The sequence below is a fragment of the Accipiter gentilis genome, chromosome 12 (assembly GCF_929443795.1).
Source record: "Accipiter gentilis chromosome 12, bAccGen1.1, whole genome shotgun sequence".
Taxonomy (NCBI): Eukaryota; Metazoa; Chordata; class Aves; order Accipitriformes; family Accipitridae; genus Astur; species Astur gentilis.
In genome coordinates, this window is record NC_064891.1 from 34481438 (window position 1) to 34499166 (window position 17729).

Below are 17729 nucleotides of genomic sequence, written 5' to 3' on the forward strand. Positions count from 1 at the left end.
CTCAATTGCACTGTATGTAGTTTTTATATAAAGATTATAGATGCTAACTATGAGAAGTCTGGCTTTAAGCAGACCACAGCAGTAAGATGTGATTGCTATGGAAGCATGGAGCTACATTTGGCAAACGATTAAAAGACAACTAGCTAGTATATAGGTATGCAGATGTACTATACCAGTCCTGTTGCTTACTCAAAAAGGAACTAGCATTAATTAACAGATAATGGTTTAAACATTCACAGCCAGAAATGTTCTAAATGGCTTCTTTTATTGTATTCTTTTCTGCAGCCTCCCCTCAATTGTTCTGTCTAGCCATTTTACTTCAAATCCTTCATTGTTATAAAAAATAGTATTTTACGGACGGCATCATCTGAGGCAGGTACCATAGATCCATCAGATGCGGCTAGTGATTCAGAAGAAATCTTCAGTCTGCAAGTCTGTAGTAAAACTTAAAGCATAGTAGAAGCTGGAATTCAGCTGAAGATTTCTTGCTGTGTTTATAGGTGTCAAAAAAAAAATAATCTAAATTCAGTTTCTTTTCCTGGTTTGTGTGTAGTTTTATACATGAAAACTAGGCTAAGACAGCTGTCTCTGTTAAAGAGTTAAATGAAACAAATCGGCACTAGAACAATGGAATGAGATAAATAACCCGTGATTGATGAAGGATCTTAAAGTATAAAGGTTATTTCACTAGAACACAGACTACCCTAGTTCCTTCAAGCTTGAAAACCAAAAAAAAATGCTACTCAGAAGAATAATTCTCTATGCTGTTTAGTTGTCGGTGTCATTGAATGGATGCTATTTTACACTAGTGCCTTCAACATAAATGTAAAATGGGCATAAATTGGAGAACTCTTGGATTCAGATCTCAATAGGCAGTTGTTGCATATTTAAAGGGAGGTTGGAATTAAGGCTAAAATATTTTCAGTATAAGGCTGAGAGCTTATATATCAGCAGCAGTGCAGGACCAATGCAGAGAAAGCATGTTAATGCAGGAAACAGAACTGGGTAAATGTGTGCTGTAAAGAGAAGGTACGGAAGGTAAAGACTGGCTGCCCATATTATTGTGAATTGAAAATACATTGCTGTCAATTCATGTAGTCTAGTGTAAAACGAGCTGGTTTCAAAATAATCTAGAATAAGAGAGCTGATAAATTGTAATTTTAAGTGTCCAGGTTAGCCTGTGAAAGAATAGCAGTTCAGCTGTAGCCTTAGGAAGAGCAATTTGGAGTGTAGACAGACGAGCTTTTGCAGGTGTGTGTATAGAACAGTTCGTAAGTCAATGTTTGTGATTAATTAGCCAGTGCTCATAAATTGTGATTTACCATTCTCCTTAGTTAATGCTGCAGCAACTTTGGTCTCTGTGTCATTTAGAAGCAGGTACTCAGTCTTCTGCAGGGGTAGTTCAAAGTTGTCAGCTTTTTTTGTACTGCAGTGAGGTGGCATGTGGTTTGTTTAATGTGAATCAGTTGTGGGGGAAAGAGTTAAGTAGCTTCCAGGTGAGCAGCAGTTAACTGCTGTGACTATTCCTAGAGCTGTCTGTCTTGGTTAGGTTAGAAGATAGGACAAGTGTAATCTTTACAGTGATAGGTGCCAGGAATGAAACAGTGAATTTGATAGGACAGCTCTGCAGAAAGTAATACTTGAGAAATTATAAGGATGTCTGGTAAACATCCCTGTTTGCCCCAAATAGCTGCCTTTTTTTGTGTGTCTGTTCACTGGGAATGGTGAGAGTTCAGTATCTTCTTCAAACAGAGAAGGTTTTTAGTTTGTGAGGGGAGGATGCTTCATCAGGAGATGTACCATGTTGATCAGAACATGTAGTTTTTCAAGAGCTTTTAAGTGATCTTTGATCTGGGGTTGTACCTGATTGATTCTGGGAGAATAAGCTGCTCTCTTTAAGTAACTGCTGTTGGGATTGGTTCTCCTTCAGAAGCTTCAAGCAGAAATACTCAAGCTCTGTATTTAAGAATGCCTCAAGTTCATTCATCTTCTTATTAACTATATGTTGTCCCATCACAGACTTAATATGTGCAGAGTATGATCAGTTGCTGAGAAGATGGTGATACTACTTTCTCCCCATGGGAGGAATGCTATCTGGAGAGCTGGGCAGGTGGTTTTGCGCCGGCTGCTTCGGCATACTAGGGTTGTGGAGACAGAATTTGGAAATGCCTTTACCTTTATTTGGGATAGGAATTTTGACTCAAGTTTAGTCTCTCGCGTGGGATATCATGATTCATTAGAGGGAATGCACAAATTAAGCTGTTTCCTGTGTTCTTGAAGCTAACTGGTGATGTTCTGTTCTTAGAAAACTGATAGACACTGAATATGATAGTTTCATCTATGCTTGTTTCTAAATCAAGCCTGCTTTTTTTTTTTTCCCTCTGGCCAGGTAAGCCTCAGCACTTCTTACTGTATTTGATGGAAGTCTAAAAAGAAGCCGTGCTCATATAGTCATGAGTCCTGTCTTTTTTTTAAAGGGAACTTTCTGGAACACAGCTCTTTACTGAACATGCAGCTCAGATCCTCTTGGTATCTAAGCGATGCAACCTGCAAGGTTGCGGTTTGCAACCTTATGTACAGAACTTAGTGTGAATCTGTAACCCGTTCCTGGTGATGTATTCATGAAGGTAAATAGTAAAGATGTGTCATAACTCTGGCAAAGTCCGCTGTTCAGTATGAAGCTATTAATTCTTTGGGGAAGAATACTCTTGCTAAAACAAGGTTTACAGATTCTGTGTCATGGTATTAATCCTGCTCTGACAGTGAATGCAGAAAACTTAATTCACAGGTATCTTGGAAAATGAAGGATCTGTTCCATATAACCATTATTTTATTTTTTCTCATACTGCAAGGTTTGGAATGTTCTTACTGGAGTAAGAGATCCAGATCTCTTCATAAAGTACTAGATTTTGGGTCTGTACTCAGAAGGGCATTGAAGAAAATATTACTGTTAGCAACTGTAGGGGTTCTCAGGTAACAATCTTTGTGGAGAACAAGACAGCTTCTGGAATACGGCACTGCTATATCCTTTTATAGAATGGATTAGTGCTGGCTAGAGAATTGAACTTAGTATTTGGGACTGAGTGTTGCTCAATCTCTGTGTCTGTGAGAAGTCACTTAGAGTCTTGCACCTCTTAAGCATATCTGTCTGGTCTAATTGACGTGTCCTTTGACAATCTTAGAAGTACAAATTTTATCTTTTTGTTGTTGTTGTTTGTGTGTTTTGTTCAGCTTTTGTATACTTGTGTTCTTCCACTCTACCCTTTCTTCAATTTTTTTCCTTGCTGTGAATCCCAGTGAGGATTTCATTCCTTAAAGTTTCAGGAGACTTTTATTAGAACTCACAGTACTGACCTCTGAGAGGTTTGGGATTTTTATTTTTTTGTTTGTTTTTTTAAAGGCCAGAGGACAAACCATATAGAAATACATTAGCCAGTTCAATTAAAATAGGTGGAAGTGAGGTGCACTATGTTTGGAGAAGGCTTTCTTGCTTCAGTGATTCTATAACGAGTAGAAAATCTTACCACATAAGCTTATAAAGGCAGTGTACCATTAGTGGATATTAAGCCACTGTGTGATTCTGCAAGTCTCCCGTTACGTGTAGTAGGCATAAATACAAGCCCCTCACAAGAGAATGAACATGGCTTTGCATAAGGTTATTTTGCAAACTATTACGGTGTTTTTTAAATGTAGTAGTAATGCTATAAAGTCTTTGGGATATAATTATTTCTATCTAGTTGGGGTGCTTAATATAGTTAGCTTTGCATAAATAATGAACGGTTTTTCATACACTCAGAAGTTTTACATTGGTAAGTAGTAGTGTTATAAAAAGCAGGAGAAAGTTTCTTATGGTTTGTCTACAAAGAGAAGTTAACTGAAATGTGTAAGCCAAAGCGTGCGGTTAAGTACATAAAAAGTACACTAGTGTAAGCCTCCTTTGGGTTTGCTTGGGAATGAGTTCTAAGCTCAGTAACAAGCTGCCATGGGACAAGTACAGATAGTGAGTCTCACCAGCATAAGAGGTAGAAGTTTCTTGTCTAAATGAATCATGACCCCGTTTCTGTTGTTGACTGTACTAACTGATTTTAATGTTTTTACAGTTTGAGTTGTATTTTGTGAGGATCTCTCTTAAGTCTTGTTTACATAATGATTTATGTTTCCTGAGAAACCATTCCAAATTCATTGAAAGCTGCACTTCAAGGTATCATCACACAATCATAAGCAATTGAATTAGAGCAGAGGTAGGTAGGTGGCTGTTACTTAATTTAGCTAGGCTTTTTTTCACTCTTACTTCATATGTGCTGCACCTCACACTCAGAATTACTGTTTCAGTGCAAAGGATGTGAATTTTCGTAGCCTTAACTTTTTATTTATAAATCGGGAAAGAAGTAAAAATGGATTCTGTTTGGATTAGCTATAAATGATACGAGAAAACTGAAGCTTTAAGAAAATGCAGGTTACCCTGAAGTATATTTTTGTACATTATATTCTTTCCAATACTGTTAAGGACTGACATATAAAAATATTCCAACTTTTCAGAACAAAAACATGAAAAGACAGGCTTGTGGAAAGCCATTGACCTTGAAACTTTTGGATGTAAAACTATTCCTTGAAACAGTTTGGTTTGGGTTTTGGGTTTAACATGGCTGATGTGGTATTTTACTGGCCACACGGTGCATTATGCTGTGCTTTACAGGAGAGGGGGAAAAAAAAAAGAGGAAGGTGAAAAGAGAAGTTGCCATTTGCTGCTTAACTGAAGTTAGAACATCTCTGGTTCACAGGCCAGGAGACCTGATGCAGAAATAGGGTGTAGTTGGCCAATCAGCCCTTCTAACCTTGTTTTCCTCCCCACAGCCACCCTGCAATGTTTGTCTCTGCACTTTAGAGACATGAAGGTCTTCTTGCCTGTTGCTCGCTCATAAACCTACCCTACTAGATATGGCTTCTGTTTGCTGCCTTGCCTGATATGATGGGGAATCTTTCATGTAACTTAGCTAGGCAGTGCCAGGGGACCCTGAGTGCTTCTAAATTATGAACCAGTATTTTATGCAATTGCTAGAGCAAGTAATGCCTCTTGAGGTGCATAGCATGGAGAAAGGGGAAAGGGTTAACTCGGAAAAAAATCTTTCTATTCTATGAATTGCCGCAGTGGTTCTAGTTGGGAGGAGAGCTTGTAAAAATACTGAAAAAAAACCAGGTTAAGAAACTTCCTTAAATTCTTAGGTTAGGTGCGTATAGGTGAAACAACTGCTGTGTGTTAGGATTAGGAATCTAGAGTGCAGATGTGCGGGGACAAAGACTGAAGGGCAAGAGTTCAATGTTGTCAGTCTAGCTGAAGTTTTAAAGAGAAGTTACCACGTAGCATATGCTGACACATACATCATGAATAACTTAGGGTGTGGACAGTGGAGAGGGCAGCCAGCTGTACCTTCTAAGCCAGCTGCAGCTAACTGATAAGCTCTTCTAGAAGAGTTGTGCTAGGAGGAAGTAGCAGTAATCATAGTTTGTGGTTACAAGATTATGGGTCATTGCCGGGAAGCTGGAAGGATAAACAGCACATCAGCATCCTTGGTATTAACACAACAAAACAGAAGAAGTCTTGAAAAATCTCCAAGTTCAAACTGCCACCAAGATGTTCACTAAACAATGAGTGACTCTTTCCAGTCATACAGTGGCTTTCTCATGCCAGTGTTAAGGTGTCCACTGTTAACTGTCAAAGCAGGAGATGGCAGAAGGAAGCTTAGTTGTACCCTTCTGTCCTCCAAGTAAACCTTCATGGCTGTGACCAGGTATAGGGGACTCCAAAGTGAATATTGAGGAAAAACTGTTACTTGTCAACTTACTAGGCATATTGAACTACTTCATTAGAATAAAATTGCCTAAATTGTTTATTTAAATAGTTTTAAGTATCTTCTTGGTGTGATTGAAATGCCTCAGGGCATAGTTTCAGGCCTTTAAAACTCTATTTGTCAGTATGACCATTGCTGTTAAACTGTATTCAAAAAAAGCTGAAAGAACATAAGAGAACCTTTATTGACAGGCAAGTTTTCAAGATGATTTTGCATCTTAAACCTTGTAAGTGCTTAATAACCTTTTGGAGTCATGACAGCTTCCTGTGGAGAAGCCCTTTTAACAGAATGCCATACCTTGGAAATGATTGTTTGCTGAATGCTGTTTATTTTTACTAGTTTGTAAAAAGTGCCAAAAACTTAGGTGACTGTTAACTCACTAGTAATTAAAATTTTAAATACCTTCAGAATATTGTGGCACTTTTGTGAAACATTCTATAGACATCAAAATGCATGCTGAATATTTATATACAAAGGGTTAATTGAAGTTATAGTGTAGTTTTCCTCTTTTCAGTAGATCTATACCAGTTTAGACTAGCTGAAGATCTTTGCACTTGCCAAAACAATCTTCGAGGATTCCAGGCAGTGATCTCTTTTATGTTTTTCAGACCCTTTCTTACAGGCTGCTGTTGCCTTTGTGCCTGTCTGCAGTCCTAGTGGTGAGAAACCAGAGCTCTTCCACGGAACTGTGACTTGTAGCAGCTGTCAAAGGTATAGGAAATAATTTGAGTACCAGATTATTTGGATCCACTGGGCTGAGAATTTAGCTGTAAACGAGTGTGAGTAGTATCTTAACGTAGCCACTCCCTGAAGAGGTTGGGGCCCTTCCTTCACCAAGGACTGAGGAAGAGACAAGGTTCTTTTCAAATTCCTAAGGCTTATTATTATTAGGTTTCTAGCCATAAAACTACTGCCTACCTGCCCTCCTTCCAGTGCAAGTATCAATATACTAAAATTTTGACTAGTACCAAACCAAGAAATTTGTAGTCAGACAGTACAAGAGTACAACAGGACACAAGGAAATGGAATGAAGCTGTGTCAGGGGAGGTTCAGATTAGACATTAGGAAAAGGTTTTTCACTGAGGGTGGTCGGTCACAGGAAGAGGCTTCCCGAGGAAGTGGTCGTGGCACCAAGCCTGTCAGAGTTCAGGGAGTGTCTGGACAATGCTTTTGGTCATATGGTTTAGTTAGTCCTGCAAGGAGCAGGGAGTTGGACTTGATTGATCCTTGAGTCCTTCCAACCTGAGATATTCTATGATCCTTCTAGGACTCCTTATTCTCTTTGTGTGCTGCAGTAGTCTTTCCTTTTTGTTACAATGAGAATTGAACACGTAATGCTTTTTTTTACAGATGGGTATGTATAAAGTAGTATTTTTAGTGTTGTTTATGTACCAAGTAATTTAGAAGAAAAAGAGAATAGAGCCCATATTAAAGTATGTCTGCTTGATGAAAGTGCATGCGTCAATTTCTGTAACTCTTACTCCTGAGAGGTTGGTACCAGTGCAGTAAGTGATGTGGCATGTAGTGTCCTGGACTGCATGAGGATGTTGTTCTGTTACGTAAGGGGTTTGCACTAGAATCATTCAGACAAAAGATTTTTTCGTACGTAGGCAGGCTCTTGGCTTTTGCTGTTGCAGAAGTGGGGCTTGAGTTGATTCAGTGGGGGCTTCATTGATTAAGAATTCTGGCAATTCTTGTAGATGCTAAAATAATCCTTAAGCTCTCAAGAGGGGAAAAAAAGTCTCTCAAGTACCCACAGTTCTCAGTAAAGTTATTTTGAATATTCCCTGGTGCTTGCACTAGGGTCACTTTTGCAGAAACGAATGGGCAGAGTTTGTCCTAGTGCTGAAGCCAGGTGCCTTACCTCCACTAACGGTTTGAGAAACAGAGGTCCTGTGACCTGTCCCAATGGTTTGTCTGGAGTGGCTGAGCTAGGAAAAAAAAAAAAAATGCAGTTCCCAGCTGTTTTGGCAACTCCAGATCCATTTAAGTTTACTCATCCAATTTATCAGCTATAAATTTTTGTTCACATTCTCATAATACTTACCTGCACGGAAAACATTCATTAAAACAGTAGGCTGGATATATGTTTCATATTTAGCGTAATCTGTTTGGTATGTCCTGCACTCAGCTGGCAAAATGCCAAGAGAAGTACACAGTGTTAGTAAGACTCAGTGAAGCCTCTCATACTTCTGTCATGGGAGAAACAGTTTGTAACCTGTGATACCCATGTTTTGAGATATTTAATTTTAGGCATTTAGGGACGAGTCATAACACTGTACTGTGGTCACAGATGACTGTCTAGTTTTAGACCTTTAAGAAAGGCTAAGCAAGCTGTTTCGTAATGTCCCCATATGTACTACTGATTTCCTGTAAGTGCCAGAGAATCAGTTTTGATTCTAGATATGTTTTAAGTAAGTTTTAAGGAGAGTTCACGGGGAACTTGGACAGCACCATAGTCTTAAGACAGTGACTTTGCTCATGAGACAAAGGGTAAATGACAATGGTCAGTGTTACATAATCTTATAAACAGATTAGGATTGTTTCAAAATTTTTTATAAATTGAAGAGAATAAGAGCAATAGGAATTCCACCTTCTAAAGGACTTGTCTTTAGAAATACGGTCATGCTGGCTTTTAAGATCCTTATGCTTTTTGTGTCTGTGCTACGCAAGGTGGTGACCTGAAAGCTAAATCCTGTGGTTTGAGGTCATCTCAAAACAAGATGTTATGTAGAGGTATAAATACAGGCTTTTGCCCTGGCATACCTGGTGAAGTTTAAGAGTATACTCAAGGTATTGCCTGCCTTTCTGCTTATGCAATTTAAAAATTATTATTACCTATTTTTTGCTTTTTCCCTTCCATATAGCATTTGCCTGGAGCAATAGCTTCCCTTCCACATACTTATTTTTAATTACTCGTGATTGTTAGTGTTGAGTAATTTTGTTTGCTTAGGAAATCCCCTTGCAATGACCTACAAATTTTACAATCATTATGAAAGAAACTTTAGGCCTACCTTTTAGATTGTATTTTGCTCATGATAACCTAGTACAATGTTCTCTTCTAGCGATGTATTAATAGTGTCCTCATCTAAAAGCAATGTTAATTTATTTCCTCATTTTATTTTTAACATCCTTTTTGGATGGAATTCAAGATAAATACAGAATAATGCCTGAAGTGTGTTCTTCCTGTCTGTCCTTTACAAATCTATAGCTGGATGGCTCCCTGCACCATGTTGCCTTTATGCCAGCCCAGAGAGTAACTATTTTGCATAGCAGTGACTAGTTTGCAGAGGCAGTCATGAAACAGAGGACAGGCATTATGTTGAGGAGCTGTAGGGCTTTCATACAGATGTGCTGTATTGTCTGAAGGTATATAGTCATGCAAACACCAGTCCAGTTTTATACTAGTATTTATCCAACGTGTCTGCATCAATATTGCTGCATCTATGCAAAACTTCCCGAAAGTCAATGATCCTTTAGTTGTTTTGCAGCTTTGACAAATGGTCTGTGGTGGTGGTATCCGCAGCGGTGTACAGTTACCAAGAGATTTACAAGCCCTGACATGGGCTGGTGTGAACACAAGTCCTGTTTTGCTTCACAGGTGGTAACCTTCAGCAGAAGAATGGTACAGGGTGGACAGGTGGGGGCAGTAATATCTTGAAGTACTGCAGCCAAATCTGTGAGAACCTGTTTGTTTAAAACCTTTGCATGAACTCATTGACCATGAATTTGAAAGAGGAAACAGCAGCAGCCTGTCATGATGATAGAGATTGCATAGCAATTGGAAACAAAAGACTTCTGGATTAAAATGGCAGAATTGGGCAGCTTCAATGGAACTACACTGAATTTATTCCAATAGAGCTGAAGGCATGGTTTTGCCTTCAGTTTTTTGTCTCAGTTGATAAAAAATATCCACTTGCAGTATCGTAAAGTAAGAATTGTAGTAACTCCTGATTTTGTGGCATTTCAGAAAGAAATTGAATATGGTACACAGTAAAGGAAAGCCACAGAAAAGACCTTGTTTTGTGTCTTAAGATTTTAAAAAATAAAATCACAGCCTTTAAGACTCTTGTATTTTTAAAAAGTAAAAATATCATTTGTTTAAAAATACCCTCAAACAAACAAAATTGACCCCTAAAACTGGGACATGAAAATGAGACATGATTTAACTTAATTATAAGCCTTGAACAAGGAAACAGCATGTTCTCAGAATTCTTAATTACAGCATTGTTTTTAGCTTGAGGTTTTTTGTGTGTGTGTGTTGCTCCAGTCAGTCTTCAGTAGAAAGAATAAAAGGCAAAGAAAACACGGAAGTACAGTAAACATCTTGAAATGCAGTTTCCTTCTTACTGGGAAGCTACCACATGACTTGCTGAAAAATATTTAAAAAAAAAGAAAAGCCAGCTTGCAGTTGTTCTTTGGTAGCATTCAAACTTCTCTGTAAATCTGCTTCTTGAGAAATAATATCCTACAAGATGTCTCAAGCAGCACTACAGTGTTTAAATGCTTTTAGTGTTGTATGAGTGAATTTAAGGAAAATACACTTGCTTGATTGTCCTGAAAGCATTACTCATTGACAGATGAAGGCAGAAACAGAACAAGGCTTTCTACTGAACTTTTAAAGGTGAGAAGATATTAATTTTGCCTGAATTCTACAACATGCAAAGCCAGTTGGGGTAACAGTCTTTTTTGCCAGTCTCATTAAAAGATGGCTGGGAGTTGAACTGAAATGGGACCTGCATTTCAGCTAGTCAATATACTGAATGTGGGTTACTCAGTCTTAAAAATACACAGGAACTGTTCCAACAGCTAAATTTCTGCACAGACTTCTGCTGCCAAACAGTATGGGTCCTAGCTATCCCTTTTTGAAGTTGGTAGCAGACATTTTTTCAGACTGACAAAAAGATGATCAGCTACTGTTTCTCTCCTTGGACCAGTATTTCTCAGAACTGTGTCCCCCTGTGCTCTCACAGGTGAAAAAAAATCACCTGTGGTTATATTGTGTACTTTTTCTTTATATGGCAGATGAATGGAAGGACTGGCATTTTTATGTTGAATTGAAATGAAGGGTTTTCAGCTCAAAAAGATTTGGATCAAAAATATAAGGCATGTTGACCATGTTCAGTAATGTTTTAAAGACAAATCTAGGGTGCATTCTTATGGTGTGCTGAATTAGGTGTGTGAAAGCCAGGAGCTAAACCAAAACTCTGGTATCCTTATTCTTGTTGCAGTTCACTCTTGCACTCTGCTGCACACCAGGAGCAGGAGCATGTTTTTGTGTCAGTCACACTTTATTCGTATGTGATTTGGTGTATGAATTGTATGTATGTTGTTAAAGTAATTAACTCTTCAGCATCCCAAGGTGCTTTATGTATTCTTTCCTCCTCTAATTTTACAGTCTATAATTATAGACAATAAGAAAACATAAGGACAGAAATGGAAAAACTGAATAAAGTCCTGCAGTTAACTGGGGTTTCTTTGAATGCTATTGGTTCATTGCATTTCTATACAGAATCCATGTGTATGCACCGACATCCAATTAGTAGTTTGCTTTCTTTGTATGCACAGTGACCTGACTCTTCTGTTAAAAAATTCTATATTAACAGGAAGATAAGTGACACTACTGGTAATATTACTTCTTTAAAGGAATTTGCAAGGTTTTCTGATTTTTAAGCATATTTCACCTTCTGACTTACGTGTATTCTGAGACAGTAAATTACCCACCTGACCAAGATTCTGACCTGGTTTATAAATGAAATAAAAATTACACAAATCCAGATGGAACATTCATTTAATCAACTATGCTTTAAGAATAAACAACACCCCACCCCACCCCCCCCAACACCACCAAAAAAAATCCCAAACCCTAACCCCACCCCAAAATGCTACAAACCATAAGCTAAGGTCATGGAGTGCCTGCTGAAATGAGGATTTTCAATTTCATGTTGAGCTGTACGAGGGAATAGAGTCATTTGTATGTGAAGAAAAGCAAACTAACTGCTTTCTAATCTGCTCACAGCTGAGCAGGTATACAGTGAATCTAGTCTTGAAAGTTCTTAGGTACGCTTCTGTTTTGTACCGTCACAACCTTCAGAAGGTACATTGGCTAGCCGCTCTTTGCAATTGGGACAGTCTTTGAAGACTGGGCACTTTACTATATTGTGAAATGAGATTTGGTAGATTGCACAGCTGTTTTCCACCTGCTGTACTGCTTCAGCTGGAGAAACAGCTAGACAAAGTGCAACCCTGCCATGGTGTGAAACGTCTCCAATTCAAGGAGGGTGATCTAGGCTTCTCCGCACCAGGGTTCAGTGGAAACAGAGCATGAAGTAGGGTGGCTGGCTGCCCCTAGAAGAGTAGCTCAGGCCCCTGATTGCCTTCCCCTCCTTCCACTGAGCCGTTTAAGAACTTGTAGCTTTAATTTCTGGTTTTGAGCTGTGAATGAAGGGATTAAGCTAGTGAGGGCATGAAGGAAAGCTACAGTGTGGTTTGGAAATCATACTTTGGGTTGTTTCTTTGGAGCTGACCCTTCTGCTCCTTTGCAGATGAACGTACTCAATTTTTATAAACAAAATCCACAGCAACAGTGCTAGCGCTGCTTTATGAGAAACCAGAATACTTTCTTTCACAGTGAGATGTCCATGATGTTCTGGTTTTATGCACCTCTCTAATTTTATGGGAGAAAGGACATGGAAGTCTGAGGCCACGTAAAACCTCATGACTTGAGGGAGCCAATACTTAAAAAGTACCTGTTGCAGTTGTCACAGGTCTTCCTCGTTCCTCCCGCTTCCCTGCAGTTTTCTAGAGCTCTGAGTAAATTTGCTACATCCGAAAGACTTGTAGCCTTATACTGCTCCTATTACCGATGTTCCACGGCGCCTCTTCTTGGAGCAGAAACACCTCACGCTTTTTGTTCGTTCTCCTGCCCTTTATGCCTATGCCCTGCTCGATAAGCCTTCCTGTCCTCCCTCACGTTTCGCCGACTCGATTGAACAGTCGCTTGGACGGAGTGGGGGGGGGGGAGGTTGTGCAAGTGCCCCTCACTGCTTTGGCCGGGGAGGGGGGCGGGAAAGCGGTCGTGGCCCCCTCGCTCGCCCTCAGAGACGTCCGGCGCGGGCTCCCGCTCAGCCGCCAGCGCCGGGGGGGGGAAGCCCGCTCGCCAACTGACTGGAAATCCTCTCAGGAGCCGCGCTGGCTGCTCGTCCCCGGCAGCGCCATCTCTCCGCAACGCCCCCTCCTCCGCTGCAGCGGGACGGTCGAGCGGCCTCCCGACCCCGAGGAGCCGTTAACGGCCGGCGGGAGGAGGCGCGCGCGGCCGCCCTCCCCGCCCCCACGGGCCGCTAACGGTACGAAGCGCCGCCCTCAGCCCTCTGAGGACGTGGCCGGGTGGCTGGCGCCCGCAAGGGACCGGTTATCCGCCCCCCGTTTCCCCCCCGTCTGTCTGTCATCCGTCTGTCTGTCGTCCCGCAGCTGCGTCTCAGCGGGCCATGGCGGTGAGGCGGCGCCGGCGCGTGGCCGCCGCTCCACCTGAGCCGCCCGCTCGCTCCGGCCGGCGGCCATGTTGTCTGTGTGGGAGGCGGGCGGGCGCCGCCATGGGCCGAGCTGCGCTGCTGCTGTTGCTGCTGGTGGCGACCGCGGGCCGGGCCGGCGTCTCGGCCGCGGGCGGCCCGGAGGTGCACAGCCTGCGGGGGAGCTGGCGGCTGGGCAACGGGAACGGCTCGGTGGTGCTCCGAGGGGAGGTGCCGGGCTGCGTGCACACCGCCCTGCACCGCCGAGGCCTCATCCAGGTACGGTAGGCGGCCGCGCCGGCACGCCTCGCCCGGCTCCCCCTCAGCCCTGGGGTCGCCCCGGCGGTGGGGCGGTGTTCGGCCGTGCCTGGGGCGCGGTGGGGAGAGGCAGGCGGGGTGCTGCGGTGTGGTGGCGCCCGAGGAGAAGCCTCGCACCCGCCGTGCCGCTTCCAAGTGGGCAGCCTGCCAAAGAGGGGAAAAAAACCCAGCCCCCCACCCCCACCCCGCGTGTGAGATCTCCAGAAGCATGGTTAGTGGCAACCCCCTCACCCCAGAACACCGCCTCAACCGCTGCAGGTTTGGGTAGCGTCGGTGGTGTGGTAGCCAGACTTCGTTTCCTTAGCCCCTCCCGTGGCAAAGGGTTTGGTGGCTGCGGTATCCTCAGGTACACAACTGGAGGTTATCCACGGCAGAGCAGTCCCAAATTGGGCCAGGGATACAAATGCAAGCCCGTGCTCACCAGCGTGTGAGGTTCTGTGGTTTTGACACAGAGCCAAGGCGCCGACACCAGGTATCTACAATATCGTCACAGCACGTAAGTCATGTCTATCTACAATACTACCTCAAAAGAATCAAAAGCTAAACCCACCCTGCAGAAGTTCGACTTGTTGATGCAAGAAGTCGAGGGATTTCAGGCATTTCGGTCCATTAAAAATCCCTTTTAACACTTGCAGAGCACACCAGGACAATTGAGGTTGCGTACTCCCCTGCTGCCTAAGGGAAGTATATTCTGAAACACGAGTGTAAAACGGTTACATTTAAAAGACTATTTCCTGCCTTAACACTTTCAAGAAACTTTGCTGCTTCTGTTTACTATTGCCTCTTAGTTTTTAGATTCACAAAAACATAGTGACCACTTTACAGGACAAATGATCGAAACTGCAGTTGTAGATTGGTAGCAAAGCACCCTGATACCAGCATAAGCTGCTTGTCATTCAGACCTGACTAGAAACATGGCACTAACTGGGTCATTGTTAAAATAAGATGCCTTTTTGCAAGGAAGTATGTGGAAAGTGGAATGGGTACCTGGAACAAGGAGAAGAAATAAAACACAGTGAACTTAACAAAATCATCTATAAAACTGGTAAAAACACTTCTGTACTAGAATACATGACGTACTGTCATACATTGTCTGAGTGTATCAGACGTACCCATATATTGTATTTATTGTGGGCCCAATGTTGCATTTCTTGTACAGCATTTATTTAAAAAAAACACCCAAACATTCTGGATGCATGCATTTTATATTTTCTATTATTTAATTTTTATTCTTTAGATTATTATCCTGCTCTGCTCTGACTAAAGTTAGAACGGTATAAGGAGAAAGTGACGCCACTTCAGGCAGGATAATTTTAGCGTTATTCTGTGTTGACATAGGTTGGGAATCCCAGTAATAATAATAGATTCCAAAGAGTGTCGTGCCAGATAAAAGAAATAGTCAACATTGGAAAAGTAAATACGCTAAGAAGGGATGAGCTGAGCCATGATGGTCTATTGTTTCAACATCTGTGTACTAAGCGACATGACATTTTGAACATAGACAGTAAAGGTTTTAAAATGGCTTTTCTAAAGTTTTAAAAAATGCAGTGGGCAGGTGGACTATATATGGAGGATCAGTGAGAACTGTGCCAGTTTCTCCCATGCAAAAGCACATAAGATAAACAGAATGTCTCAAATGTTCTGCTGTGCTGGCAGGTGTTGCTGCAAGAAATGTGAATAATCATTCAGGAGAAGCTGTGACCAATGCACTGACTCACGCACGCAAGATAATGACGTAATGAAAGACTCACATTTAACTACTCACATTAAGTACTCTTATGAAGGGCGAAAATGTGATTGCTAATCTAGCTGCATTGCTGTGAACTGACTTGTAAATTAGTCATTTTAAGCAGCAGTATGATATTTAGAAATGAGGCTGTGATCATGAACTCTCATGTGCCTGGGCAGAATCCCAAGCCTGCACAGCAGCGTGAAAGCTTAGTCAGCCTGCTGGCCAGCAACATGGGTCTTGCTAATAGGTAGGTGGGTGCTTGGCTAATTAAATTGATGATGGTTGGCTGTGGACACATAGAACATGTTTATGTGAATACAAGTATGAACTTGCTCCAAACACATGCTGATACGGCTGGCTATGGACCCGCTGTAGTCTGGAAACTGTTGCTAAATTGGTGGTGTTAGGATGAGTACAGTCTGTCGAGGAGCTGAGTTAACCAAAATACTTCACTAGTGTGGAGTCTGGACTGGACCTGGCTGGTGCCTGGCTAGTTCCAAGCTCAGAATGAGCTGACTTGTTTCTATGTATAGGTGTGTACAGGTAACTTAGGATCAATTTAAACCCATTCTTAACTCAGTTTAGCAAAGCCCAGATTACAGAAAGAAGTGTTCACACAAATATTTGCACCAGGATAACTAAATTGTTTTAAAATCACATTTTTATTTGAAAGGTAGACTGGAGAGCATACCAAAATACTGGAGGAGCCTTAGCAGATTTCAAGTCTATCACAGATAGTGTTAAATGTAACCGATCCCTGCCACCATAGTTGTAGCATTCTGCAAAGCAGCAAACCTGGGTTGTTTGGAGGGAGTCAGTGACATAATTCATTATTGCAATGCATGGCTTCATGCTGCAAAGTGTGGCTCAGCTGTTTGTCCTGACGTTTCTTCATTATGGTGAAAATGCTTATGACCAAATGTTTTCAAATGCAGCTGCCTAAAATCATGTTCCTATATTCCTATTTATACAAAAGCATGCACACAACTAGAATTTTAGAGGCATAGAGCACTGGTTGCTGCATTTCTTCAGTGCTCATTATCTCTGGAAATCAGCCCTTTTGGGGGTTGTGTCAAGTGTAGAATTAGGAGTTTTACTATAGTTCCCTAACACAAAAGCTTTGGTCTTGAGTATTTTTTTCATTTGCTCCTTTTGCTCTTTGCCATGAGTGTAGGATTTTTATTCATCCTACTGAAAATGTCACTAGACCAGCAAACCAAAAGCTTACTGCTTGTAATCAAAAGCAAAGATTGGCCTGAAAATCTGTACCAGGAAATAGGAGAACAAAGCTAGTGGGAACTAAATTATTGTGGATAGCAAGACCCATATGTTCAGCAACCTAGTGAAATCTATGCGCTGTTTTTCTGTGTGATTTGCAAACAGCAAATAGCACTGCATCCTTTGCTTCTGTATGCTTGGGAGTTTTCATGGGTTAGCACCCAAAACAGAAATTTAAAACAAAATTTGGGAGGGCCTACTCCAACAAAGTAGCTTAGCAGGCATCTCACAAATGAGGGGAAGGAGGGCAGCAAGAATAAGCTGCCAGATATTAAGTCTGCAAAACATGGCTTAGTTTGCAAGAGTAGGCTGCAAGCAACTTATTTATCAGAGTGTGGTTCATTTCAAATTTAGGTTGATGCACAAACTGGTTTTGCCCAGGGATACTCTAGCTGATTGCATGTCTGTAGCCTTACTTTAATCTGCTGTGCAGGCTATACATGTGAATTGAAAGACATTTCTCTGACACAGGGTTTGTTACTCATGTCTCTGGATCCTCTTAGCATTCATTCTAGAGATGACTTTACTCCTTGGCTTATAAAATATACATTGGATGAACACATCTTTCTGAATGCACCAAATGCACGTATCTTAGAAAATGCTCTTGGGGAAGATACTTCTCAGTTTCCTACTGAAGTATTGCTTTCTTCCATGTTCAACCAATGTAGTTCAAATGCTGGATTAACTATGATAAAAGCTCTAAGGGCAGGAGATAGCATCAGAGTGTGTGTTCAGCCGGCGTGTTTTAATAACATTTCCATGTACTGTCCAAGTACTGCATGATGCCATTTCTGTTGGCAGGTGACTCCTATAAAATTTTAGTTTTGATGAATATGGCTATTGTAGCTGGATTTTCTCAACTGCCATCCATTTGCATTCATACAGAAAGGCTGTTTTGTCTTATTAGCTGTCACTTTGATTTGTAAAGAACTATTATGGGGGGTCTGCAACTGTGATGCTAATATATGGGGGCTGGATAACGCTGCAGTTTCAGCTCTGTTATACGGCAAGGGCATGCACTTGACACAGAAGGTTACCGTGGTC

General features: G+C 41.5%; 1 protein-coding gene across 9 annotated transcripts in view; it reads left to right on the top strand.

Moving 5' to 3' along the window:
- Positions 1–520: 520 nt before the first annotated feature.
- The window catches only part of MANBA (mannosidase beta), a 77293-nt gene continuing 60084 nt past the window's right edge, over positions 521–17729 (top strand). For 7 of the 9 annotated variants that reach the window (XR_007507818.1, XR_007507817.1, XR_007507821.1 and 4 more), the window contains exon 1: positions 13322–13636. Coding sequence is in view for 2 of the 9 variants with exons in the window: in XM_049815297.1 (XP_049671254.1) it covers positions 13337–13636 (300 nt within the window). In the remaining 7 variants the exon portion in view is untranslated. The other 2 variants (XR_007507822.1, XR_007507819.1) reach the window with 2 other exon arrangements.